We start from the raw sequence: 27,928 nt of genomic DNA on the forward strand, positions 1-27,928 counted from the left end.
CTTGTTCTGTAGCCATCTCTCGACATCCTGCGCAGGCTATAACGTATACATGATAGGTGGCACCCCTACGTTAGTTTCAACCACGTCAACCATTGCGTCAGTCATACAAATATTCAATTCCAATCCCTGTATAGCAACAATTACTTCAGACTCTACCGATCTTGTGACGGATGGTCCAACCGTGGACTACACCGTCCCATATACTTCGACTATCGTCCTTTCGACGCCGACGCCGACCCCGACTTCTACTCCTACTCCATTCGCCATCGTCTCTTCGTGGAGGTCTGCTGCATCTTCACCGTCTTTTCTAATCTCATCGGTCATTTTATCATGGTGAGCTCTGTCTCATCGCCAGTCTCATCATCTTTCATTTCAACCGGTGCCTTTGTCTCATCACCAGCTTTAGATTTTTCAATCCGCATCGTGGCTCCCAATTTATCGCCGTACGCATCTTCAAATGCCAAGTCCACATCCTCCTTCCCGGCGGCATCATTTATCACAAGGATCTCGCCAATTATATTCTCGAGTCATCTCGGTACCTTAACAGGTACTAACTTGTCTGGGTCTTCCTCAGGTCTTCCAATATCCCAGTGTTCTGTCATTCAAGCAAGCTCGCAATCTCTCGGTGCCACTTTTAGAAGCAGCTCCAGTGATATGCAGACTACATCTGTTCTGGAAATGCCCTGAGTGGTGCTGCCCCCAAATGACATTTTATACTACTGAAGTTTCAACGATTTCTGTCCCTCTATGGCGACGGATTGTCCCCCTCTCCGAGAAGAATTCCTCGACAATCACTAGAACAATACACACCGAGACTATGCCTTACTTCGTCTCTACCTTCACAAGCGGTTTAAGTGATATGCGGACTACGGCTGTCCCAGGAAATGCCCCAAGTGACTTTACACCAGACGATTTTTATATCACCAGAATTCTCTACACAAACAAAGAGTCTACAAATGTCCATATATAGTGACAGACTGTCTCTCTCTGAGAAGACTTCCTCGATGACCACTCAAACAATCGCCACCGAAACTATCTTATATTATATGGGCACATCCATCATCTACACAGCCTTGGCTCGCACTATTACTGCTTGTCCGTAAATTGACTGTCCCTCTTCAGAGAAGACCACATATGTGACCTCTGAATTTGAGAAGTACATTGCAGATATTTCTTTCCCGACTACTACTGCTATCAATGTGGAAGCAAAAGCTAGTGGAGAGATCACCCCTCAATTCTTTACTGGCTGTGGTATCAGCAGATTAGAAACAATGTGGTTTATTACCATTTTCCGCGATATTGATGGCTGTTTGCAGACTTTCATCCGGAAATAGCTTCTGTTTATCCCCTAAGAAGACTATTAACCAGAAATTCGTGTACTATAGCCGGCCAGAGTAGGAACTACCTTCACTATGCCTCTTGATTGACTCGGTCCGTATTCCAGAAGTAAGATTTGAACTATTAGCATGAAAGAGAAGATCGACGATTATGAAATTGGGGGTGACGGGTGCGTTATTAGAGTCTAAAAGATCCACGCGAACTCTAGTGAGAGTTAAGGTTAAGTTAATTCCCTCTATTAATAGTGGGTAGGCTTTAAGTGCATAGAAGAGCTTAATTTCATTACTATTGATAGGCATCGTTGCTAGGTCATTCCTTTAAGGCATATATTACTGCATCGACATCGATTATAGGAAGTTACGAGTATCGTTAGTGAAAAGTAGCGAACTATTAATTACCGCCTACTTTAGGGACTATAATGTAGTTAGAAATAAATATTCGTTTAAAAAAAGATAGAGTTTTCTTACTCAATATAAATATACGTCCTTTTCGTAGCCCACTAAAGATAAATAGGGAAGATAGATATTATAAGTAATAGCGACAGAGGTCGATGATACGATTATATTTCTAAGACAGACTATTATCTATAAGTTAAGACGTATAGTAAAGAAAGTATTAAGTAAGAGATATAGGCTTATTAGTCAAATTATAAGACCTAAAGACTAGAGACCGTGGTAGATAGTAATATTATAAGAGTCGGCGGGAAAGTGCTAGATACCGATCTGATTTCTAGGCAATAATCACTGGTATACAGAAATTATAAGAGAATTAGTGAATAAAGAGAGGGGAATAATATCGCTCGGATATATTTAAGTAGACCCGCATATTTAACTTGCAAAAAAAAGGTTAGACGTTGAATCCTTTTCTAAACTATACGCGAAATTGGATTAGTATATTAGCCTTAGCCCTATATAAGAATAGCCCCCTATCATTAGCTACGCCACGTAATCTCGCCGAAAATCCAGATAAGTAGGGATATATATCGGGCAGGTACAGAAGCTTTTCCTATAGATCACATTGTTATTTATATAATATATCAGGCCCCTCTAAAGTCCCTTTTTAGTCTGATTTTAGTCTCGTTTTATTTTCTGTTTCCCTCTAAATGTTTCTTCGCTATAGAGTCTCTCTTTAGTCCTACAATATAAATAGCTAAGTCTAAGCTCTAGGACATAAGCCGAGGCATTTAATGTGCTTAGAGGCCAAGTAATGCTAATGTTAATCTCCCGTACTCCGATCGTATATGTAATAGTAGATCTAGAAATTACCGAAATATCAACTCATATCCCCTACAACTCGATGTTATTAATGTCTACTTTTTGTTCACCTGGCAAATCCATAAGACCTATTCATTCGTGCTTGTGTTGCAATGACTTAAAAGCCACTAGAAAGTGGACCTTCGAGTCATTCCGCGTAATTGGTGGAAATGGAGAATTCAGCGAGGCTCACAGGCTCAAGAATGGCTGCGGGAAGCGCTCCGAAGGAGCCATTCATTATACATATTTTGGAAAGGACATGGCGAATGGTATACCCGCCATAGTGCCTGACTACTGCATGCTTCGACCAAACTTCAATGCTTATCCTATGAATGAGAATCAAATTAAAGGGATGGTCTACTGAAGATGTCTTCTGCCGTCTATTTTGCAAAGATCATGTCGTCCTAGGGCTTTCGGATTCTTCGACAGCCAGTTCCGGGTATGCAGACGGGCTCAGGCTAGCCTTGTCCTTTTTTAGGGCGGAAGGCTCCCCTTTGATGGGAATTGGTATCGTGCGCGATTTATCCCCCGCGCGGTAGGTTGTTGGATCTTAGTTGCGTCGTAATAACCAAAAGAGATTCTCTCTTCTTTCATTATCAGGGCCAGGAACAGCCTGACAGTGGGCCATTATCCTCGAGGTCAATTCCATCATGTGCAAGCTTCAAATCAGATCATAATAAACAATGCCCACAATAGGCTACAGATTTGATTTACCTGGCCAATATACTGCTACTTAAAAATTTGTACAGCCCACGGTCTGTAGTGGAAGCCCGATGGTTGAACCTATTTCCGTCCACGAAAAAGAGCACTAAAGCGCAAGCACGGCCACTATGGGGAATTTCATGGGGCTGAATTTGTTGATACTAGTTGCTACATACTTCGTCGAGTTCAATCGACCAAGTGGACCACCGTGGTCCGTAACTACCCCTAGAGGAAGCCACCCTGTGAGATCCGCCGTTCGTGGGCGTTTTCCACGGGGCCTTTACATTACGGACGGGATATCTTCATAGATCCACTTTCCAGGCGAACTGCAAACTAAACAAGTAAATATACAGAACACCTACCGAGTAATCCGTTTGTACAATATCTGGCTGAATACCCAGGGATATGGTATAAATGAATGCATTGTTCTCTTGCACGGCTAGTCAGCCCCTTTGTAAAATAACTTCAAGTTGCTAGAATTCAAACCAAGGTATGATAGGAACCCTGAATCCTACGACCGAATTCTTAGTCTATAATCCCTGCTGGTTGCTATATGCTAAAAGGTATGTGATTGTTAGCTGGTGATGGGTGATGCTAGTGACGGCGCGGCCGACCGTAAACCCTCAAAATAATTCGCCAACTTCGAACCCCTGTAACTACCTCCAAGCACTGTTAGACGGACGTCAAAACCTAACGAATCTCATCCGAAGTACTATCCTGCTTACTTCTGAAGAATAACACCATACTCTGCAGACATTTGAATTGGAATTAGATACAGTTTCAGAGTGGGGAGGGGGGGAAGCTTCATCACATACATATTTCTGCACGCTTGCTCACATCACCTCCGCTCAGTACAGAACAAGATCGATCAGGTGAAACTTTTTTGAAGATTCTCATCGGAAGGATCAAAAAATACTTTCATAGGGATAATTCTGTCTGAATTACCCAATTTTTCAATCAGGTCAGTATATAAAACTTTCATCTTATAACTTATTTTATTTAGAGACTCGATCAAAGACTATGTCGGAGGTCGACTAATCAGCGTACTTTTGGAAAAGCTATTCTTAATCTTTAGTCTGGTACATAACATACCTATGAATCAAACAACCAATAGAACTGTTGGCAGCTGGTCTGCCGTCCAGGGGAAGGACTACATGGTGGTAGCGTGTAAACAGAAGAAAGGGACAAGATTTGTATTCCGAGAGGGATGGAGGGGAGAGAGAGAGAGAGAGAGAGATCTAGCTAAAGACATGCACGCGTTGACAAACGGAGAGGGTCAGCTGACCCTATTCTCCAATAATAGATAAGTATTATCATCTTTATTAGTCTAATAGCTATCTAGAAGGGTAGGGGTAGGGTACGGGTATATTAAAGATTAGTATTTAATAATAGTATTAAGATATAAGGATATATATTTGAAGAATTTTATTCAAAGTGTAAAATTAGGTAAATTGGATCTTGTACTATCTATATCCGTTAATTAATTCAAATTAAATAGCTTAAATGGTACTCCGCGGTATACCGAATACGCGTGCAGCTTCACAAATAGTGTGGATATCGTCGTTTTTGATAGCTTGGATAGATATTAGGACCCTACTCTCCTTCTCAATATATTTTTGAGCTTTTGGGTGCGTTTTGGTGGCATAGTCAGTAGTTGGAGGTGGTGGGGTAGCACGGAAGATACGTTTTTTGGGTGGGTGGCCCCCCGCCCGACCGTGAAATACGTCAACTGTGGTTTTATTCTGTCATCGAAAACCTAAATTGCGGAGTGACCTGCCCATGTTGATAATCGGTGGGGCCTTATGTCTTTATAAGTATCTGGCTGGCATCTCGCAAGATCTGAAATGGTCAAAAGAGGAAAATTATCATATCAACTGTCTATTTCTACTGAAATTCGCAAAAACAGTGGAATTTGGCAAATTTCCATATTACCATGAATACTCTCAAATTGGCGAGTGGCACCCAGATGCCATTAGTTGGCTTTGGGCTCTGGAAAATCCCAAGAGAAAGTTGCGCGGATATTGTTTATGATGCTATTAAAGCCGGTTATCGCCTGTTTGATGGTGCCAGTGGTATGAGATCCCTTTGGGTGCAGGTCTTCCTTGTCACGATCGGTTTCACTGACATCCACCAATTTATTCAGATTACGGTAATGAACGAGAGGCAGGACAGGGAGTGACACGAGCGATTCAGGATGGATTAGTCAGGAGAGAGGAGCTATTCATTGTGTCCAAGCTGTGGAACACCTTTCACGAAGCGAGTCAAGTGGAGCAGGTAGCTCGCAAGCAATTAGCCGACTGGAACGTGGACTATTTTGATCTGTACTACATGCACTTTCCCATTGCATTGGAGTATGTGGCCCCCGAAGTTCGCTATCCTCCTGGATGGTTCTTCGATGGTACCAGCGACCTACGGCCTGGCACCACAAGCATCCAAGAAACGTGGCAGGCAATGGAGAAACTGATTGATCACGGCCTGGCGAAGGAGCTCGGAATTGCAAATTTTTCAGGATCTCTGGTTTTGGATCTTTTGCGATACGCACGGATTCGACCCGCTGTTTTGCAAATCGAGCACCATCCGTACCTCACTCAGACGCAATTGATCCAATTTGCACAGGCCGAGCAGATCACGGTCACTGCTTTCTCATCATTTGGGTCCCAATCCTATTTGCCGCTGGACAACCTCAAGGCCAAGACTATTACGTCTCTTCTCGATCATCCGACTATCGTGGCAATTGCAGAGAAAAATGGCCAGGTACCATCAAAGGTGTTGCTTCGATGGGCGACACAGCGGGGAGTTGCCGTCATTCCCAAAAGTACGAACCCCAACAGAATGGCGCTCAATTTGCAATCAATTGATTTCGACCTGGAGGAAGAAGATATCCAAACGATCAGTGCGCTGGATATAGGGCTGAGATTCAACGACCCCATGGATGTACGTATCGGACTCTTTTGTAAGACTATCATTCTAACGTTCAGACATAGTTTGTTGGTACCTTCCCGATATTTGCCTAAGCAAATACCGCGTGCCGATTGGTGTCATAGATTATCTATTTCCCTCAATGTTCTGGCTCCCGGTCCATCTCACATTCTTGCTCAAATCATCATGGTGATAGGGTCTGGCATTATCGTGCCCTATGTTCTGTAGATCGGCTGTTGACCCGCTGGATCGCTTTCATAACAGTGGCTGTATGGAAAATCAAAATCACTTGATAATTGTTGCGGACTTGTTTTTGAGTAGGGCTTGTGCAGGACCAAAATTTAGTAATCCAACGCGCAAATTGAGTTTGCACTAGTTTCATGTAAACCAATCATAACATGTTATTAGACCCACATCCTCAATCTATCAACATGAGTCAGCGGTTGGCCAGTCAAGCTCCACGGGACCCTTGTACAGAGATTTTTGAGACCAAGAATACCAATAATTGTTCATTTCATGTTCTTTTACTCATACTTGTGATATTTCGGGCTCTTCATCACGTCCGCCCCCCGAGACTGTATGATGACCGCATCATAGACGTACTAGATATGACGTTCGACCTGGAGGAAACAGCTAGATGGGGACGGCGGGGTACGCCCAACCGGGGATCCTGTCTGACTTGCAGGAAAAGAAGAATCAAATGTCCACGTAAGTTACCAAGTCAAGGCTTTGCGTCAAGTAACTTCGTCTAATACGGCCTTGCACCAGGGAACAAGCCTGTGTGTGAAAGATGCTGGAATGATAACAAGGAATGCTTCTATGCTGATTGTTTGCGCTGGGAGGAGGACAGCAACCTCCAGGGTGTAACACATGGACGGAGTCGTCAGACTGCTCTAAATGTCCAGGAACAGACATGGAAAATATTGGCGGTGAAACGAAAGATTTATCATTTTCTCAACTTCGGGGTTGGCGACATGACTAGCACGAGATCTTTTCTTTCTTCAGTGCGGTCTATCCGTTTCTCGCCAGTCCCATTCTCTAGCCACTGGCCAGAATACTCTAACGATATTTATGGATACTGTTAGTATTGGTCTCCTCGGTTTATCTCTAATGTTAATCCACTAAATTAACTGGCTTCGCTAATGCTGGATTGGTGGACAGACTGCGAGCAGGTATGCCAAAGCATGACTTTAGTGGATGATTCATCAAACTCCTTTCGCCGAGTTGTTCTTCCTTTGGCTATTCAAAACCCTATTGTTTTGAATATGGTGTTCGCGCTCGGTGCGTTGTCTCTGGCTCACACCGGCCGCCATGAATTCTATCCCGTCGCCTTGCATTACAAAGTCCGATCCATTCGATTGCTCCGCCACAATATCTCGCACCCAATATTGGCGCTGAACGATATCAATCTGGTTGTGATTGTAATGTTATGTGTTTTTGAAGTATGTTCTGCCTTCTACCTCAAGCCCGTTTTAACATAAGGTTTTCTAGTCGTCGGACAGTGAGGACATTACTTGGTCTATCCATCTTTGTGCAGCAGTTGACATGCTGCAAGCAAATTTCCGAAAAGAAAAATTCGCTTTTTCACCCAGAGTCTTGAAATTCGTGGCCCAATTCTTCATTACCAAAGAGGCACTTGGGGGAACTGCATGTGGGAAGAGAGGCAAGGTGAAGACCTTTACAATACCTCGGTCCGCAGAGGTCAGCCCTACTCCTACCGAAGTTTCGTTGTCTAGAAGGGAATTTTAACGTGCTCCTAGATTGACCCATATCTGGGATGTTCTCTAGAGTTGGTCGACCTGATCTCTCAGATCACAGATCTGTCCATGACGACGGTAGGTTCCTGGTGATGCCAACCACTCAGAACATGAGTCACAGGAGCTAAGATTCATCATGGATTATTCCAGGAATTTGTACCAGCCTGTGAGACATGGCGTGAGAAAACAGACCTCGTGTGGCATCGTTTGGAGAGCCTTAGTCAGTATTCCACACCAGACACACCATTGAAACCATCCTATCAGCCCAGTGGGGAGGACCAGTATAAGCAGGGGGAGAATTCCGCCCAGAATTGGCCTGTGACAATGCTTTACCAAACTTCTCTGCTTATGCATGTGGCTGCTAAGCTTTACTTCCTGGCATGTCTTCGTCCGATGAACCCAGACCAACCACAGGTGCAAAAGCTAGTCCAAGAGGCGATCACATTACTCAAGTCTCTCTCCCCATGTCTGATGCACCCCGCTCACCTGTGGCCGCTCTTTGTTTGTGCAGTTTATGCAGAGGTTGACGCAGATCGAGTTTTCTGCCTCGACCAATTTGATCTTCTACACGACCATCCCCACATTCATTTGATGATGAAGTCTCTAAAGAAATCTAGAGAGATCGTGGAGTTAATCTGGAAGCGACGTGATATTCATCAGCATTCAAGCTTTAAGCTCGAGTGGGTGGAAAATGTGCAGCCAATAATTCGTGGTTTATGCTTCAGATAATTCATGGACGAAGGAAATGACAGGGAGAGCAAGATGAATTTTTGTGTTTGTCTTGCGTTGCAGCTGGACGTTCTTTCCCAGCGAACGACTACCGGGTCATCGCCATTAGCAACTCCATTAAGCTGCCATCTAAATGGAATATCGACTACCTATAATCCACGATGTGACCAAGTATCTATACCAGTTCGGTGTGTCCGTCATGATCCTCGTACCGAGCCTGTGAAGCTGAATCATAGAAATACAAGGGCTGGTCATCGAGCCTTGTATGACGTATGATAATTCCTCGGTCATGCAGACGATAACACGAATACCCAACGAATCCATTTTCTCGAGATAAATACAACGTTTATAGACGGTATTCTGCACATGATTAAACACCCTCTAACACCCCCAAACACACCCGACGACGTACTCACAAACGCTCAATAATGGGTCTCATTTCTATCTACCCAGTTCCAACCATATTTTGAACAAATGGTTGACGAGCTGAGCTGAGTGTCCTCGGGGTTCTTCCATACAGAATGCTGTTGGAGCTGGTACTGGTATGCTGGGGCTTATGCAGGATAGAGTATGGAGGGCTTATGACGTTCATACTTCGTTGCAGAAGTCGAAGGATCCACTCGAGCTGTTGAGGAAGAGGAAAACGTTTATTACGACGGTTTCTATGCCTGATGGGTAGATTAGGGGCCCGAGTGCCTTCTAGTAGTTTTTCTTAGAGAAAGGGCTAGAAAGGTTTCTGCGACGAATACTCGCTTACTACCGTTGGGTAACCGCTGATGATACTACTATTTTGGTATTAGTTAGCTAGCTTTTGCGCTATGAGGGTTTATTAGGAGTGGTCCAGGTTATCTGACTTAGTTTCCGCTCTCATCTCGTTTAAGGCTAGCGTAGTTACAGACTCTAGGGTCCTTAGGACTTGCCTTTCTCTCTCCTTTCTCCCAAGACACATTTTACATACTGTTCTGTGCGCTTAATCTTAAGATTTTATAGTCTTCTTCCTTATTATCGTCTAATAATGCTAAGAGTATGCAATCGGATAATAAGGACTTCTCCATTACTCCTCCACCAAGTTATTCCGATCGCTGATACATGGTCAGTGACTGGCATCACCACAAATGACAGAGTTACTGACGGAAGCTTGTGATTTGGCATGAACCAGACTAAGATAATCGCAGGCGCAGATGATGCAAGTGCAGTGTAAGTCATGTATCTCAATACATCAGAGAACTGGCCTCTATTGTTAGTTGTTATAAGACTTCAAATAGAATCGACAGAAACTTACAGCCAGGTTCACGGCGATACGTTCTGGGGAGCCCCATGCTGGGGCGACACCAACGATTGAGTTAGATAGACTGCTAATCAGTGCTACTGTTGCTCCATTGCCAAGATGGTTATTTAAGGCCTCTCCAATGGTGTTGGTGTATATACCGCCAGCGATGCAAGCACCCACACTAGAACCCAAGAAAGAAAAACATACTACCAATGCGGTCATCTGCGGCATCTGTGCATGAGGTACGGATATTTGCGCCGGTACCAGTAAGTTTGTCTGCATAATGCCTGATCCGATGCCCTGGATTATTTGCACGAAGAACAGCTCAAATATGGAGTTCGTTGCGCCTCGAAGGCGGATCATGATGCCATACCCAATTAAACGGATTATCGCACCGACCACCACCAACCACTTATACCGCCGCGTCCACATCATTAATATCCCAGCTATTATGCCTGACAGGCACTGCATGAAACCATTGATCGAGTTGTAAAAGGTAGCATTGCGGGCTGAAAAGTTGTGTGCCACTGTCGCCCACATGTAAAGGTAGGTATGAGTGCATGAGAAGCCAATAGAGTCAGTTGCTATGAGGAAGAAGCAAACAGCGATCGTGGGGTTCTTGAAGTAAGATGGCGGCATGAATGGGTAGCGAGATACAAGAGTCTCGTAAATTGGAAAGACCATCAGCATGGCTGCTCCAAGGGCGATCAGTGTGTCAAGGTAGGGTGTCTTCCATTTGCTGGTCGTCGTCGCGGCCAGGCTCAATGGGAGCAAGATCAAAGCAAATCCGCCACTGAAGAGTATGAGGCCACCAAGATCAATCTGTGAGCAAAAGTCATAGACTCTCATCTTCTCTCGTAAGACGAGACCCATTTTTCTAGCTCGCATCTGGTAGTACAAAAGTGTCGTGATGATAAAGCTCGCACAAAAAGGCATGAGAATCGCGAACATGCCAATACCCCAGCGCCAGCCGATCCCATGCACCACGCTATTGGCGATGAACCCGGCTACCCAAGGGGTGATAAGGAAAGGGGTGAACGAAACGGCAATTGCAAAGCCACGCCAGCGTGCGTTGCTGATGTCCGAGATGACGATGTCGTTCATGATGTTAGTGCCTGACTGACCCATAACGTACAGGACATACCCTGCAGCATAAGTGTTTAGAGTTTTAGCCGAAGCCATAAAAATGTAAGATAGTACGTATAGACTGATCGTCATCACGTAAGCTTCGGCACGACCCATGACAATGGAGAGCTTGGAAATTGGCGGCTTGATGACTGCAAAAAGCACCGCGCCGGCTGTGCTTAAAGTTGCAAGCTTTGACAGGGCATCAAATGATGATGTGGAGTAAATGTTGTAGACATAGACCGTGGAATTGTCGAGCTCGCTAGAAAGTGCTGTCAATAACATCCCAGTATAAACAATGACTTGGCCACAGGAGCTTACTAAATAATCGTGATCATGGCCAGGCTTTAGAGATTTGTTAGTGAAACTTCATACAAAATGCAACAAGAAATGCAACGAGATGAGACCTACCCAATGATGACAAGTCCTCTTCCTTTATTGCCCCAAACAGCAGTGGTCGCTTCAATACCAGACAAAGCAGCCTCTGTCCCAATTTCTTCTCCGACGGCACCCTTTTCCAGCTCAGCCGGGGGAGACTGGCTTTCAATTACCTCCATTGGCGCACTCCGAATATCTCTTTTGCCGAAATTCGTAACTCTCTCCATCATGATGTATCCAAGCACACGCGGATTGGCTTTGAGAAGGTGTCAGGAAGTCTTTGTGGTGAAGACGTCGATTTCAAAGGTCAGGAACCTCTCGACCGGTCAGGGACCCGTTAGCGATCATTCAAGCTAAGCATCTTCTTGAACGAATCAGAAAATCGCGCGTTGTGAATTACTTATCAATAAACTCGAGGACCTTGCTCTGTCCTCTGGCGTGACCTATCAGATCAACTTGAATGCTGTGTTATCTGAAATCTGCATGCAAAGGATAACGAGGCGAGGAAAGTGTCCGGAGCTAGAAGGGGTGACAGGGACTCTATTGCGATTCTTGCTCTCTCCGTGGCATTTGATGGAGGTCGGAAGGAGCACGACGGAATGTTATTGTTTATCATGGTATTTTCGCCAGCCAATCATGATCGCATGGTAGTATGTAAATGGGTGATCCCGCTTTGTCAGCAGGTGATTTTGTGAAGACTGAAGATGAGAACTTTGATCTTCATGATATTTGTGAGCATTTCACCAAGTACAACACCGAGTCCAACTCACGCGTCTTCTACCCAAACTATTTTGGAGGACTTCTCAATGAAAGGTATCTGGTCAGGCACAAACTCGGTTTTGGCGGTGGTTTTACTGTCGGGATGGCTCATGACCGCCATGATAATGTGCCATGATAATGTGGATGCGGTCCTCAAAGTTATGGCATCAGGAAACTGAGAGAAAAAAGAAGTTCGTATCCAGACAGAAATCGCTCAGAACGTCAAGGATATATTTCACATTTTGACATACTCGGACACCTTTTTTCCCCGGATGGTTGATCGTATCTACGTCACCGGGTCCTTGTGTACCCAATGTTGGGGCCGTATTTCGAATCCGGGAATATGGCAAATATTCCTCAATTCTTTGAGTCCAACCAACCACTGAGGTTGCAAATAGTGACCAAGCCAAAAACTCCATGTATTATCATTCAATCGAGTCCCTCCGCTTCATTACGGACCATTTGGACTGCTTCGTGTGTTATATACCATTAAATAGAACTACAATGGGTGCGCTCACGTGCAGACCTTGAAGGTGGCTGAACATTTCCTCCGGCTTTCGTGCAGTTGAGATGAATTCGTGCTCCTAAATTGGAAAGCCGGTGTGATAAGAAACGAGATCACATCATGCAAGGAGGAACATGTGATACGGACAGGTGCGTCGCCAACCAATGGTCTGACAAATGAAGCAGTTATTCCGGCGCCATCACTCTCTGAGTTCCCCTTAGGTGCGCCCACTTCATGGTCATCGGCTTCAAGAAGCAAGGAACACAGGAATCTGAGGCTCTGGAAGCGAGGCTAGTTGAGTAAGTTCGCAATTTTCCATTTCTCGGCGCGCTTCCATCAAAGTTCAACCGTAGTCTCTGATCCACGCCACTCCATCATGACGAAAGACCAAGTTCCCGTACTGGTTATTGGGGCTGGCCCCGTCGGATGCTTTATCGCATATCGCCTTGCAAAAGCAGGAATTCCAGTACGGATTTTCGAGAAAGAGTCCGCCATTCCCAACACCCCACGAGCTGTCGGCTATTACGGTGCAACTCAAGTGGTATTCCAGGAATGCGGACTCTACGACCATATCCGTGCCAAAGGATTTATGACCTCTGGTCTATGTTGGCGTACCCTTCCCATCGACGATGGCCAGGGAGGTAAGCGATTAGGTAAAATAATCGCTGCGCAGCCTCTTTGTGACCCCAATGATCCGATCAAAGCTTGCCCGTCTGGCCTCCTTAATCTTCGCCAGTCAGAGCTGACGAGTTTAATTCTGCACGAGGCGCTGGAGACAGGCAATGCGATGATTCAATTCAATAGTGAGCTTGCGGGTATCCTGGAGGAAGAGGACGGGGTCACAATCAAGTTCAAGAATACAGATTTGTCACCTGTAACAGGTTGTTATGTTGTTGGTGCCGATGGTGGCAGATCGAAAACACGCAAACTTATCGGAACACCTTGCCTTGGACACACCTGGCCTGAGAGACTGATCTCCACGGATGTCATTCTTGAGAACCACGTCGACCCAGTATTTCATACTTGCTTTATCATCGGTACCCAAAATTACACCATCATGACCCCGCTCACGGTCCCTGTTATCGGAGAGAAGAGTCTATGGAGGTGCACGATTGCTATCCCCCCAGAGGATAAACGATCCGATGATGAACTGCTTAAAGATTATGTTATCCACGGACTCTACGAACAAGTCATCTCAGGTCCACGGCCACTTCAAGCTAAAGTCTCAGCAAAGGCAATATATCGCATTCACCAACGTTTGGTTCCAACAATGCGGAAAGGTCGTTGTGTTTTGGCAGGAGATGCAGCACACATGAATAATGTTAGCCTTTCATCTCGTTGGATATTGTTCAATCTAATCTCTCGCAGCCATATGGGGCCATGGGGCTGAACACCGGCATTCTCGACGGAGATGCTCTAGCAGAAGCACTTATTATGATCCTCAATGAAGGTCGATCGGATGATATCCTTACAAGTTACTCGGATGCTCGAAGGAAGGTCTTCCAATATTTCGTTGATCCTACTACGACGGCTAACAAGCTCCGGCTTCATCTACCGAGCGAAACTGCGGCGGAGGACGACGACTACTTGAGATCTCTCCAGAGCCTGACTCCAGAGGCTCTGGAGAAAGGAGCAAAGCCATACTTCGAAACATGGAGGACAGATATTAGAGCCGTGGCAAAGGAGGCTGGGCTATGACTAAATACAGATTCCAAGGACACGAGCAGTCTGGAGATGCTGAATTATTTTTCTTACGTCTTTCCTCATTGAAGTTTTCTGTGCAATGCTCTGGAAAAGCATATGGGAAATTATAAATTGCTCCACGCACCCATTAAAGATCATTGAAGCATCTTATCTAGCTCGCCAAAAATACAATTCCTTTGGAGTCAGGTGTCCTCAATGTTGCATGCCATTCGAAAAGACTCTACTGCCTCATTGCGTCTCTCGCAACTTCATGGTTACATGAAGACCTTTCTGCTGATAAAACATACCAGTAAAGCATTCCAAAGGCTTTTCTGGATTCACCAACTTCATCTCATATCGACGGAACATTTGCGGTAAAGCCTTGTTCAACTCGAAAAGAGCTAAATATCTTCCAATGCAGATATGAGATCCTCCCCCAAACTACATTCAATTAGACTGATTCTTAAAGGCGGAATAGGAAAAGTCAAAGCCTGCAAAGAATTCATACCTGAAACATGCATCTTTCCATCCTCTTCACCCGGTCAACATCAGCATCGAGCCATCTTTCGGGGTTGAAGGAGTTGCTGTCAGATCCGAACACTGTCTTATCACGGTGCATCACCCAGGCACTAACCGCAACTCTGGTGCCTCCAGACAGGAATGTCCCGTTCACCGTGGCACCCCCATCTGGCACGACACGTGGCATATTATGAGAAAGTGCAGGCTGCAACCGCATTGTTTCTTGAAGACAAGCCTGGAAATAGGGAAGCACTATCGCCTCCTCGTACTGGATAACGGTAGATAGTGGTGCATCGAGTAGTTCTGCTACCAGTTTCCTGTGGATCTGGGGGTTTGCAAGGATGTGCCAGCAGAAACTATGCATTGTTGATGCGGTAGTATCCGAACCAGCCGCGCTATAGTGCTATCAGTCGTTTTATTCAAAGTCTGACAAGCGTTCACGAATGTCATGTGGAAGTTCCGTACATAGCGCCCATGGAAATCGCCATCACATCCTCCATCCCGAAGGTTCCTGGATTGTTGAAATGCGCATCTAAGAGAGACTTCAGCAGACAGACGGCTGTTTTGGACTTTTCATTCTCTGGATCTAGGAACTCCTTGAGGACTATCTCCGCAGTTTCGGGCATCATTCTGAGTTTGTTTTTTGGCAAGAAGGGGACATATTTCCAGATCGGATTGGATCGCGTGAGTCGTTCCAGTGTTGGTATTTGAGCCAGATAAGAACTCTCGTATGTAGACTGGCTGATGGATAAGATGAAATTATCGATGTCTTTCCCTTGCTTCAGGAATCCAAACGGTCGGTCAAAGGCAAATTGTGCAAGTACCTGAAAAGCATATCAGTAACAATGTGGCGAACAAAGGCTCAGTGTTCAAACGTACATCGAATGCCATGAAGTGCAGCCAACTGCCGAGATCAAAAGTCTCTGTTTGACTTTTAGTTGCAACAGAATCCATGATTGAAATCAGATCTAACATAAGCCTTTCAATCTGCTTGGTTTGTAGCTTCACCGATGCGAGACTATAAGGTGGGCTAGCATGTCTTTTCTTCTTGGCATGCACCTTCTCTCTGATTTCCGTGAAAATATCCTTAATCCCATCCGGAAGGAAGACGGGATAGAAATCGGTTTTGTTGAATCCTCGTCCGGGTCGAAAAATATCAAGACCAGCATCGGGGGATGCGAAAGAAAGTTCGTTGGGGCCGATTCTTACGACTGGTCCTGTTCCGAGGTTAGCATAAGCGGAATAATTCTACTGCATTTTTTGACCTAAATACCATATTTACGATGCACTTCCAAGTAATATTGTTCCACATGGCCGGTCCACGCAATATAGACTGAAATATTGTTATTTATATGCATCAACACCAAGGAAAGGTTTTGTGGGTAATCCAGGCAACCCTACCTAACCAGAACCTGGTACAAGACGCGATAAAAGGACCTGGGTATTTGTAGAGTGGCCTTGCAAAGTGATTATACAGCATGCGAAATAATATTGCACTAAGCGTAAGCGAAAGCAAATTGAGACTGGAGAAAAGCCAGCCCGCCTGCATGTTCAGGGTATTCGAGCTCGGGAGCATAATGCATTCAGAGTGGTGGGTTGGCACGCAATAGAATACAGTATGAAGAAGAAACTTTAGCAAACGGCATAGGAGATAGCCTTGCTTCTTATAATCAATAGTTCTCTGCACTATGCACCAAATCACAAGGCGCCAATCCTTCATCCTTGCGGGGTCAACGCCCGGCCCCGCGTCTTACTGGAACAGATCATGTGTGGACGCGCATAATCATTCAATGGTGATTGGCCTAAATACACGTGCATAATCAACATTCCAGGCCGAAATAATATCCAGTGAAGCGGGGGAAGACTGCAATTCACGCCGTCCACTTTTTTGAGTTTCTAGCCATGATGAAAAAGGCATTAAAAGGAGTTCAGATCGGATCCACACGTTTAGGGGGCCCACTATTCTATTAGCGCAGCAGAATAGTCTCGAAAAAGACATCAGGATTCCATTTTTGGGTATTGTGGCTTCTAAGATGCATTTCATGCTTTATGAGACAGGGAAATTCCCTGTTTGGGTATCTACACCTCATCATCATATTCCACATGGGGAGCAAGAATCGCACAGCGCCCTAGATACTCATAAAGGAGGTGTTTATAAAGCAAGCTAAGAGATATAAGTCAGAAATCATGAAGCCGTCTTGGGCATATAAGTAGCAATGATAGGCTTCTGTAAAGGATCTCTTGAAGTTGATGGGCGCGTGCACATATCTGAATCTACTGGAAGAGGGAGAACAGCAATGACGGACATATATCGTTTGACTTCTAAAAAAAGGCAAGTTTCTCACTTCACGAGAACCTCCTAAGATGCTGGAGCTCGAGAGGTCTGCTCGCTTGGAGCCTTTGTTGCTCGAGCTCATAGCATCCACTGCAGATGTGATCTTTTGCAGTAAAGTTGTAACAGAAGGCAAAAAAATCACTCCACGGTATGGGCCGCCCCAGAATTTCGTTGGGTACCCTCCATCCTATAGTCTCCTCACTTGTCTTGCATCTTGGATGCTTACGAAATATTGGCCCGTCAGGCAGAATCGAAAATTCATCAAAATTTCCCTCTTCAATTTCTTGCTCCTTCCGAGAACATTGAACGCAGATTTCGTCATCTGCATTGAGTTTTTGCCAAATTCAGGCTTCCGTTCGCGCAGATCTTTGAATGCGATTTCGTTAGAGTTCGCGCATGCTGGATTTCCACAGTATATTGGGATTGATATAAGGATTGATATAGAGATTGGTGGCTAATTGATGATAGCCACGCTGCCAGCAGGTTCTCGAGAACAACCATTGAAGAAATCAATGGCCATCTGCTTTGTCTCCGGCTTTAGTGTGCCGCTGGTAAGATTCGAGGCAGTTGTGCCTGAGTGACCATGGGTCAAGTGGCAGCGCAGAGACGTAGACTTGATTGGTGCCTTATAAACTATCGGAGTTGTCATTGGACTTCGGCAGCCCATTGGGCCGGTCCATTAGAGTGAAGACATCTTTTTGTATTATATCTGAAATTTGTAATTTATTTTATTTTATAAATCAATGACAATTCAATAATGATTCAAAAAATGTTGGCAGTTGATCTGCCGTGCAGGGGAAGAAAGGGCTGCATGGTAGTAGCGTTGAAACAGAAGAAAGAGACAAGATCTGTATTCCTGGAGAGATGGAGGAGAGAAAGAGAAAGAGAGAGAGAGAGAGAGAGAGAGAGATGTAGCTAAAGACATGCACGTGCTGACAAACGGAGAATGTCGGCTGACTCTACACTCCAATGATATATTATAGGTAATATATGTATCTAATAGTATTAGGAGATAATAACTAGTAGTAGAATAATAAAATTACATGTATATACTAGGGTCCTAAAACATACTACAAAAATGCTGTATTGAAAAAGCTTGGCATGTTTGTTATGTGTGCGACCCAACTGGGGCTCCAAGGGTTGGGTTGGGTCCACCTTGGGTCCTGATGAAGCCCACACCAGCCTACCAAAGTAATAAAAATTTTATGTCTTCCACCATAAACTATACCAGCCTTTAATAACAAATCGAACAGCAGCAACAATTATTTCAGGCTAAATTGCTACTACGGTAATATAGCACTGATTATCTGGCTGTGGTCAGAATATATTTCTGATGTAATGATGTGTCATACGTATAATGTATATGCGTTCAAACTCGTATGGTGATTTATCCACTTTCCGTTTGCAGATCCTTCAATCTATGGCATCCAATATAATGACACTCATCTTGTGTATACTTTTAATTGCAATCATGGTAACAGTGGCAACTAGAGATTTAGAACACAACTAAAGTTCTAGCTGAGCCAAGAACTATTCTGCTTATAGTGATTCTAACTCTTCCTCTAGTTCTATTCTAGATACAGTAATACTACAGACCATATCCCTAATTAATTTTTGCAGCCACAAAATTATCCCATAAATCTTACACTTAATTTACCTACTATAACTAGCCTACTAAAGGGACAAAAGTAGTTTATCTGTCACCATAAACCTACCAGCCTTTAATGGTAAATCGCACAGTAGCAACAAGTGCTAATGGCTAAACTGCTACTATGGGAATATATTACTGATTGTCTGGCTCTAGACAGGATATATCCCTGATGTAATGATGTGTCATATCTCGTATAGGCGTCCAACTTAGTATGGTGGGTTGGATATATGTCGATCGCCCTAGGCCCGCTTACATCCATAGTCACCTACATAATGTAGCACAGCTTCACTTCAGCATTATTCTATAGTATATCTCAAAATGTTCCTTCCGAAAATCTTACTTGTTGCTGGCATTCTACTTGACCCAACCTTCATTGAGAAGAGTTCTGGTCAAGCTATGATCTGCACCAGCTCCCAAATTTTGCAACAAGGGGGTCCGACTGGCTGTACATGTCGATCCTTCTATGGCACTGGTCAATGCGCCACCCGATGTGACGCTGATCCTGCTGGTTGTGGACAGAAATCACCTGCGGGGTTCTACCTCGACGACTGCACGACTGATTGCACGGCCGATGCTAACAAGGATTGCGAAGCCTGTGGGATATGGCTCAATTCAGTCTGTGAATGCTTGCAAAACCACAACTGTCCGCAAAGCAGTTCGAGTGGAAGTTTCTGGGTGCGGATCGGAAGTTACCTTATGACGACAAATGTGGCCATAGACAACATTGTGAGCCTACAGAAATCCCACGCGAGTCTTGCCCCCTTTGGCTGGGATTTTGGTCAAATGCAATATGACGCGGGTACACAAGGGCTGGCTATCAATCCTATCCACACTATAAGTCAGGATCAAATCCACATGCACATTTGTCATAAGAATCCCGCGATGAGCAAATTTTTGGCTACCACCGGGAGTACCGCTGTCGGTGGTTATTCATACTACAGTTCACTCGTTCCCATCTCCTTGCCTGGGACTTTTCAGAGAGACAACCAACCGACAACAATATTTTGCCAGGCGTCTCAAACCCCGAACACGCCTATCAGTGGAGGCGAGGTGTCTGCAGCTATCAATATGGTACTGGGAATGTCTGTATGCAATTATAATGTGGCTGCAGCAGTGATAAGCGATGACAATGACTATACATGGGCATGTGTCACAGCTGATCGTGATGATGCAGAGCATAGGTTCTTGGTAGGCTGCCCGTGACCATATGCTTATATTAGTGGAGTTCATGCAAGTGGTAGGGGAAGTTGTGCTGGTGGATTGTTTGCTTGAATGTGAGTTTCCTCTAAAATGCCTTAGCATGGGTTTTCCCTACTTGTATTAGGTTTTCCCATACTGTTATGCGAATGCAAAGGCTATGTATTGGACTGAGTGGAAAGAAGACTTCTTTGCGCTTCCTCAATAGCACAGATCAACCCCTGGAATGCGCTTTAGACGGCCACCACCAACCTTAAAAACTACGTGAGGGTGAGGAAGCCTTCTTTTGAAAACCCAACCAGGGCCTACGCGATCGGTTGCCGAAGAGGCTGATGTTCACAAGCAATCGACAGAAACGTAGTCGAGATACTGTGTTGCGAACTTAATTCGTTGATGATCCGTAAGCCGAAGAGACACCTTCCCATGATGATGCTCGGCGCAGGGAATCAATCCATGCTGTACGGGTTAAGATAAAAATCTGAGCTCACCTAGCAAAACGTCAACCAGTTGTCAGGCGACCATTCCGCATGATCTGCGAAACCCCACGATATATTTCCACGGAATTCCATTCAAATCTCGTATTGCGTAATTTACATACTAGAATACACCTTTCTCAATGTCCGTCAATTTGATGCGGCCCGCTCAATGATTGATCTGCGCCAAGGTCTTGGCGGCGGGGCCAGAATACAGTAAAGTGACGAAGAGTGTGTCTGTCAAGCCGATTTCGAGAACGACTGTATTCATGGTCGTCCTATGTCCTACTTTTTCAACTTTGAAATAATAGGACGAGGTCACAATCGAAGGATCATCACCGATTACCGCATGGAAAGCAGCTTGTATCTTGTTGTGTATTTAAAGGGCGGGCTTATACATCCGCCTGAAATCTGAATCGTGGCAATCCCACCCAACGAACCCATGTATGAAGTGTTGACAGAGCTCGCGACATCCGAATACTCATTTGACATCTTAGTCTAGCCTGTGGGAAGCTAATACCTGTACAGATACCCCGATACAAGCATGCCGTTGATCTGGTAAAAGGGCACCGGCGTATACTTGAGACATCGACATCCTCCGTGGAATGGTTTTTCTTTGAAATCGAGTGGGATGATCTTCATCAACACATACGGCCTGGCTTTACCCTCCCCTACATCAACGCTTCGGGATAACCGCACAAGATCAAACTTTCAGAGCATGATATGGCGATGGAATTGAAGTCGGATACCCATATCTCGGTTGTTTGATTACTGCTCACAACTAGTTTAAGAAATATCGTTCGTGGTATTGACCAGGTTGATTCTTCTCCAATCAGGACCCCATTTTGTCAGTATCATGGCGAGCGGAGCTGCAAACAGCATGATAAAAGCGAAGAAGCTGAAACACCACCCTAGCCCAATAGCGTTAGCCAGAGTTTGCTGAGATGCGACTGCTGCGGTCGTTGCTAGACACCGCACGAGATTATAGGAAGCCTGTACAGTAGCGGACGCGTTGGGATTCAGATCTGTCAGACGGGTTCCACAGAGCTGGGTTCAAGTCAGAAAAAACAGTATCTCTCCAGTGTGTTGATTTGTTGATGGGGGCCCTCACTGTAAAAATGCTAGAAGTTGTAGCTCCACTTATAAACTGCATGACGAGAGGAACTGCGATGTGCCAGCAAGTTGGTCAGCTATCGAATTTCATAGCGGCGTTGGCCTGTTGAGGTGTGCTGTTACAGTTCGCTTCATGAGACTGATTCCGAATCCCGCGGTCCCTAGCGCACTAAGCATAACCAGCGTGTATATCCCAACAAACCGCGCCTCTTCAATTGGGAAATTGGATATATCGTCACCTCGCCGGTATTCACCATTCACTCCATGTCGAGAGGCGAACAATCTGATATTTCTGTCCAAAAACTTGCCTCATTCAGAATGATCCCAATCAATAAACATTTGAAGGAGACATGTGAAATCTTTTTTAATCAGGAGTGGGTTTTTTGTGCATACCTGTTGTGTAGGACGCTATGGCACCACCAACTCCAGATGGCAGATAGATTAAACCGGCCTGGAGATAGTCGAGGTCATATATATCAGTACATTGAGCTGCCAGTGTTGTTTGAAGCGTCATTTTGACCAGGTATGTGATAGACCCAATCATAATCACAGTCAGATTTCCTTTCAAGCGAAGCATCAAAATTGACTTCAGAGGATTCGGAATATGGAGCTTCCGTTTCCCACCTTCATTTGCAATGCCAATCCGATGTTAGATCCGAATACCAAGGCAAACATCATAATCCTGCGTCCTCCTTGGTCGGGAATATCGCCCATGAAAGCAGGCGCGATCCCGGCGACAATCATATAGGACGTGACGGTAAGGTTGATGAGTGTGAGAGAAACGTGTAGCTTGGTGGCTATTGGGACTAACGCCGGGAAGTAAATGTAGCTGCTGAGCGTCGACAACATGGCGCCAAATGAAGCCACAGACCTAATCCATTTCTTTTCGGGTGTGCTATATATTGAGAATGGTGGCTCTACCACCACCTCTGGACTCCCATTATCAACCTCTGGCTTGGTTGTGTCCACTTGTTCACGTTTGCTAGACTGATCAACTTCTCTGACGCCAACATCAGTGGATGGATACGCTGATTTCACGGGTGCTAGAACCATCAGAGACAGATCGAGGTAATCATGAAAGACTTCAAGTTATAATTTTGTATTCTGCGTTCGGTACTTTAAAGGTTAGCAAGTTTGATAAATGACAGTTTCGGGCCCCCCACCCAGGATGCGTGTCTTCATCCTTAAGAGGGAAAACACCAGCAGATGATACATTTCCTTAATGGCCAAACAAGTCAAAGCGAAATATCATCATTGTAATAATATCCCGAGGTCACGGGTTCGCGGTTATTTAGGTGTATGAAAGGAAGAATTACAAGACTTCCCGGGCTAGAACTCATTGAAATGCGCTTATGATCTACTATCTACCCCTTCGTTATTTGCGTACCCTGCAGTAAATTGGGCATCGATAGTCGCCGCTCCAGCCCTCAAGGTTTCTTTGCCTCCCTTTCCATCCACTTCTATCTTCTTTTCGTTCTTGTTTGTTACTTGCCATGTTGAAGAGTCCCTTTAAAGAGCCCTTTGACAATTAATTAGTCGGATATATGGTAGGAGGCAGGGTAAGTGGATGATTTAAAGGGATATTGTCGAAAGTTCGTTGTTCTACACCGCAAGTTTTACGCGGCAGAAAGCCTGTAGTCAAGAAAATATAACTGCATGTGTAAATTCGAGGTTCTAGTAGGACTGAGTTTGAATGATCTCAAAACAACACCATTTCCTCCAACTCCAAAAATCCATGAAATATTATCAACCACTCCCCTCGCCCGAAAGCGACAGTTGACTTCGAGATGATCTTGATGACATCAACCCCAGTCCGCCATGTTGGTGGGATGAAGAAGTGTCGCGTATAGTGAATAGCCGTATCCAAGTTCTTCAGTCCAATTGAGCAAACCCATCCACCCGTATCAAGAAAAAAAAGATTTGACCTTAAGCAGCCCAACAGGGACTCGACGTTCAATGATTCATATTTATGCATGTGAAGCACGATTTCCTTCGTTTCAGTCGTAATTTTAGACGCCTCAATCACGGAGAATTGACCTGCTCGGGCTTGAGACCGGATATCAGCCTGGACTAGATACCCCGAGCCAGCACCTCCAACCCAGGGAAGAACTTTCACCGAATTTTTTGGATCAGGATTGCGGAGGGGGACCCCATTGGTCTGGAAGAGACTTTTCAGAGAGCCCCATTCCATTAGGTGTACCCTGTCGTCGCGAATGGCGATCAGATGATCGTTGTTCGACTGGTGTCTTGTCCGCCAGCTCCCGGGAAGACTCTTTAACTCCGCCCGGGTGGTTCCATCGGGTCCTATGAGTTTGACCACCGACTCTTTGCAAATGAGAATTGATTTGGCTTTAGGATTCATCAATGCCTGTCGGACCGAGCCCTGTTCTTGGTTGTCTAACAAGCATCTGCTCACCAATTTGGCACCCTTTCCAATAGAAGAGAACTGGGTGAGAATGCATCGGCCAGTAATATCCACACTTAGCATACAGCTTCTCTCGTCATTCCACTCTATCAGCTCTATTGGAGCAAATGTGTCATGAAGCTGAAGTTTACTGATCAAGTCGCCCGAGCTCAACTCGCATATCTCCATCATGCCGTCCTGTCGCCCCACAAACAGAAGACCGGCATGGGTTGATGACTCAATGGCAGTTATAGTTCTTCCCCAATCAAAGGCAAACATCTGAGGGGAATCAGGCTCTGAAACCGTGATCGCTTTGCTATGAGGCTCAGAGGAACTGTCATCCAACCCATCCTTCGGAACGAGCACGAATGGTTCCCATACATTGCAACACTGTCCTCGGATATCCAGTAATCGAAGGTTGTCAGCCGAGAACGAAATCTCGTGTATTATAAATTGGTCGTCTGGTTTGCCAATCCGATATAATGGCTGCAGCGTCTCAAACATGAAGAGGTAAATTTCACCATTATCCGCCGCCCCAGCCAGGACTCGACCATCTGTAGTGGCAGCCATAGCATCTATCAGCACTTGCAGGTGATGATGATTTTTTTGCTCCAATGTCCAAGGATTACATATCACTATATCGCCATTTTTGTACGTGATGGCTAGGAGCTCGAGTTCGGCAACTGGGTTAAAAATCATATCAAGGGCTGGTGGAGTTGAATATAAATCTTCAAAGCCTTCCTTTTCAAATTTGCCGATTTTCTCAACAGAGTTTAGGTCCCAGACCACAATGGACGCATTTCGATACGCCAGTGCGGCAAGACTGTGGCTGGGATCAAACCTAATCTTTTCAGAGGGGGTCCAAGAAGAGACCTGCCGATCACTATCACCTGAGTCTGAACCGGATGATGCATGAAGCAACATCGATTGTATTTTCTGACCGTCTTGTAGTTTAAATGATATTATTGAGCTGTTATCATGGTTCGCGAGAACGAGGGACCTCCCGTCAGGATGAAAGGCCATGCAGGAGGGTGTGAAATCGATATCCAGAGACCATAGACGCGAGATTGGCGGCCCATGAGATGCTTCAACGTCCCACAGAACCAGCTTCCTAACGCTACAAGAGGCTAGAAGCGAGGATGATTGATTAAACGCCAGGTGTCGCAGTCTTTTTCCGTGCGCTAAATTTCCAGCGGGGTCAAAGGTCCCAGATCCAGTGATGTGGTAGATTCTAATATCGCCGTTAGCGAGATCGGCTGCCATGAGGCGCGTGGAGCTTGCGACTGCAGTTGCCACTTCTGTAAATAGATAACACGCTAATCTATCGTTCCAGCTTTCCTCTAATTGCGCCGTGACTCTCAAGAGTTTGCTTGGCCTGCCAAAGAGCTGAGCGATAATCGACTTTGGGGGACACAGATAGGGGATGATAAAGTATATCGAAGACGGTGAAGTGAGCAAGTTGGAATGGAAGGCCGCGGCTATATAGTACAGATCGGTAGCCCACGCGGCAATGGTCTGCATTTCTGTGCTGACGGGTGGCTCATTTTTTGCACGTCGACTGAGGTACGCCTTCAGCCTTTGCGCAGTGAGCTGAAGATTCCAAATATTGCCCGTCCTCGCTATTTTCTCAATCCAAACCAGAACATTTGATCGGAGAAACTTGTGCAGCAATTTGAGAGGATTTATTGCAGCCGAAGAGCCGTGCACCAAGTGATAGGAAAAGTTGTGAAGAGCATAGTCTGAAAGTGGCGAGAGAACGGTTCCTCCGCTTTTCATGCCTGCTCGACGCGCTCTGGGTGGACTAAACTCCACGGATGATAAAATGGTGAGGCAAATTTCAGCAATTTGAGAGTGAGTCATTGGGCGATCGATCCAGAATAGAGCCCTTTCCTTGGTAAGAAAGGCTGATGCCGTCTGGTGTGTAACATGAATTCGGCAATTATTATCCACGAATATGAGATGTCCTGTCAATGTTTCAAGCTGTCTTGCTGATGCTGTTATGGTATGGCCGATATCTAACCTGACAGCCTCAGCGAGCTCTTCAATATGAAGCGGCTTTGGTGAACAGATAGTCCACTTCAAAATGCATTTGGCAAGCTCGAAGCTAGGTGAATCGGCAATTGAAGCGATAATTCGGGTGTAGAAAAGATCCATCTCGACTGGGATTTGACGAAGAACATCTTGTTTATCCTCGACACTGTATACATCCTCCAACTTAGCCACTGTCAGGGAAGCCCAGAGAAAAATCCCATTTGACTTTGCAATGACATCGCTAACCAGGTCTTGGTAGGGTCCAACATCGCCTCCTCTGGGGCATCTGGCCTTTGCTAAAAGCTCAATATCATTGAGAGATCCCTCCTGGCCCGTGGCGATCTCAGAGAGCTCTATCCGCTCCAAGTTAAAAAGTCGCTCTAACTGTCCACCAGGGAGACTTGTAACGAGTATTCGGGCAGGATTCTTCCAATCTGAGCTCGATAGCATCGAAATCAAAGCAGGCACCCCGCGTCTCGAACACTCATCAACTGCATCTATTACCCAGTACTGAGGCTTGGTAAGCTCTACCTCGAAGATTCGGTCGACAAAAAGACTTCTCCAAAGCATGTGGTGGTCGTCATGGGTAATTTGATGTCTTCATCAGCCATTGATGCTATAACGCGGCGAACTTTGAAGCTCGATTCGGCCATTTGGTATGCTACCGATCTCAGAAATGCAGCAACTGTTGCATCAGCTTTGTTCCCGTTCTGGAAAAAATAGAAGCTGCAGTCAAGGTTGCAGAATTGTAAGTAGCGGATAACATGTCCGGCCGCCACTGTTTTGCCGGTTCCAGGTCGGCCCTTGAGCCATAATACTCTCGGTGCTTGATCCCCCGCATGAACTTGAAATGAATTTATGTCTTCTGCGTAGTCCATGGGATCATCTACCCACTCTTGAAATGCTTGGCATTCAGTAAGCCATTGGCAGGTTCCCGAGTGTTGTTTCTCGTTCGTAGATAGCAGGATTGCGTCCGGTCTCTGCCCAATTCGCAAGAGTAAACCAACTTTCTTCATCTGCGACCTGTACTCGTGCTGCCCCTGAAAGGAAACTAAGAATATTAGCGTAATTATTTGACTATCTTGGAAATCTCATGTACACACCGTCAGCTCCGATTTCTTCTATGGTTGTTTGGAAAGCCCTTTGTAAGATGACATAATTTGCATTCATTGGAGAGTCAAATTTGCAGATCTGGCGATAGTCGGCGTCGATATACTGGACGTGCTCCTTGGGCAGCCCTATGAAGACAATCTCACTCGTTGGATAGTGATCAACGTTATGAACACACCGGATGACCAACCTAGAACTGCCGACTCCTTTTCTACAACCAACGAGGAGGTCAGACCCATTCGTATCGGTGAACCCTCAGTGAAGGACCAAAGGTGGATATCCCCGCCAACATGTCGAAATTCGTCATTGATTTGCTGATTGTATTAGAGGCATTTCCTAATGTCAATCTAGCGGCGGATAATCTGCTTACATCAAGAGTTCCGTGGCCCGGTATGAGGTCATCAAGGTAAGCCTTTGGCCCATAACCCGCGAACCGACGCACAAGCTTAGCAAGTTGGGCTGAATCGGCCCCACGATGTGGCGTAGCTAGAAAGTACATGGTGTGAATTCGCCTTGCAATATTCCGGTAGGTTGGATCTCGGGTGGACAGAAGGTATGCCTAAAGATTATCAGGGTCTGGTGCAAATGAAATGTCTGTTATGGAAATGCTCGACCTGCCTTCTTGGCAACCAAACCACCCATGCTATGGGCGACGAGCACGATCGGATTCTGGCTTC

At 45.4% G+C, this 27,928-nt stretch overlaps 8 protein-coding genes across 8 annotated transcripts; 4 read left to right on the forward strand and 4 right to left on the reverse strand.

The window, feature by feature from the left end:
* Positions 1 to 5,226: 5,226 nt before the first annotated feature.
* On the forward strand, positions 5,227 to 6,307 carry N7520_003463 (NADP-dependent oxidoreductase domain-containing protein; the record flags this gene model as incomplete). Its single annotated transcript, XM_057137398.1, has 3 exons — positions 5,227 to 5,365; positions 5,437 to 6,227; positions 6,278 to 6,307. The coding sequence occupies 3 exons, from the start codon at positions 5,227 to 5,229 to the stop codon at positions 6,305 to 6,307; spliced, it is 960 nt and encodes a 319-aa protein (XP_056997863.1).
* Positions 6,308 to 9,752: 3,445 nt separating this feature from the next.
* N7520_003464 (uncharacterized protein) lies at positions 9,753 to 11,650 on the reverse strand (the record flags this gene model as incomplete). Its single annotated transcript, XM_057137399.1, has 5 exons — positions 9,753 to 9,780; positions 9,831 to 9,925; positions 9,981 to 11,355; positions 11,415 to 11,438; positions 11,505 to 11,650. 5 exons carry the CDS (start codon positions 11,648 to 11,650, stop codon positions 9,753 to 9,755), a joined length of 1,668 nt encoding a protein of 555 aa, XP_056997864.1.
* Positions 11,651 to 12,129: 479 nt separating this feature from the next.
* Positions 12,130 to 12,366, forward strand: N7520_003465 (uncharacterized protein; the record flags this gene model as incomplete). The annotated part of the gene is made up of 1 exon (XM_057137400.1): positions 12,130 to 12,366. One exon carries the CDS (start codon positions 12,130 to 12,132, stop codon positions 12,364 to 12,366), a length of 237 nt encoding a protein of 78 aa, XP_056997865.1.
* Positions 12,367 to 13,111: 745 nt separating this feature from the next.
* N7520_003466 (FAD-dependent oxidoreductase) lies at positions 13,112 to 14,433 on the forward strand (the record flags this gene model as incomplete). Its single annotated transcript, XM_057137401.1, has 2 exons — positions 13,112 to 14,056; positions 14,104 to 14,433. 2 exons carry the CDS (start codon positions 13,112 to 13,114, stop codon positions 14,431 to 14,433), a joined length of 1,275 nt encoding a protein of 424 aa, XP_056997866.1.
* A 234-nt stretch (positions 14,434 to 14,667) lies between these two features.
* On the reverse strand, positions 14,668 to 16,486 carry N7520_003467 (cytochrome P450; the record flags this gene model as incomplete). Its single annotated transcript, XM_057137402.1, has 6 exons — positions 14,668 to 14,859; positions 14,927 to 15,332; positions 15,403 to 15,761; positions 15,817 to 16,154; positions 16,211 to 16,270; positions 16,339 to 16,486. The coding sequence occupies 6 exons, from the start codon at positions 16,484 to 16,486 to the stop codon at positions 14,668 to 14,670; spliced, it is 1,503 nt and encodes a 500-aa protein (XP_056997867.1).
* A 2,755-nt stretch (positions 16,487 to 19,241) lies between these two features.
* Positions 19,242 to 20,126, forward strand: N7520_003468 (uncharacterized protein; the record flags this gene model as incomplete). Its single annotated transcript, XM_057137403.1, has 1 exon — positions 19,242 to 20,126. The coding sequence occupies one exon, from the start codon at positions 19,242 to 19,244 to the stop codon at positions 20,124 to 20,126; it is 885 nt and encodes a 294-aa protein (XP_056997868.1).
* Positions 20,127 to 22,294: 2,168 nt separating this feature from the next.
* N7520_003469 (uncharacterized protein) lies at positions 22,295 to 22,759 on the reverse strand (the record flags this gene model as incomplete). Its single annotated transcript, XM_057137404.1, has 1 exon — positions 22,295 to 22,759. The coding sequence occupies one exon, from the start codon at positions 22,757 to 22,759 to the stop codon at positions 22,295 to 22,297; it is 465 nt and encodes a 154-aa protein (XP_056997869.1).
* A 646-nt stretch (positions 22,760 to 23,405) lies between these two features.
* N7520_003470 (WD40 repeat domain-containing protein) lies at positions 23,406 to 27,750 on the reverse strand (the record flags this gene model as incomplete). Its single annotated transcript, XM_057137405.1, has 5 exons — positions 23,406 to 26,616; positions 26,673 to 27,192; positions 27,245 to 27,379; positions 27,430 to 27,565; positions 27,622 to 27,750. 5 exons carry the CDS (start codon positions 27,748 to 27,750, stop codon positions 23,406 to 23,408), a joined length of 4,131 nt encoding a protein of 1,376 aa, XP_056997870.1.
* Positions 27,751 to 27,928: the final 178 nt, after the last annotated feature.

Source organism: Penicillium odoratum (assembly GCF_028828045.1).
Source record: "Penicillium odoratum strain IBT 22623 chromosome Unknown utg000003l_segment0_segment0, whole genome shotgun sequence".
In the NCBI taxonomy this organism is placed as follows: domain Eukaryota; kingdom Fungi; phylum Ascomycota; class Eurotiomycetes; order Eurotiales; family Aspergillaceae; genus Penicillium; species Penicillium odoratum.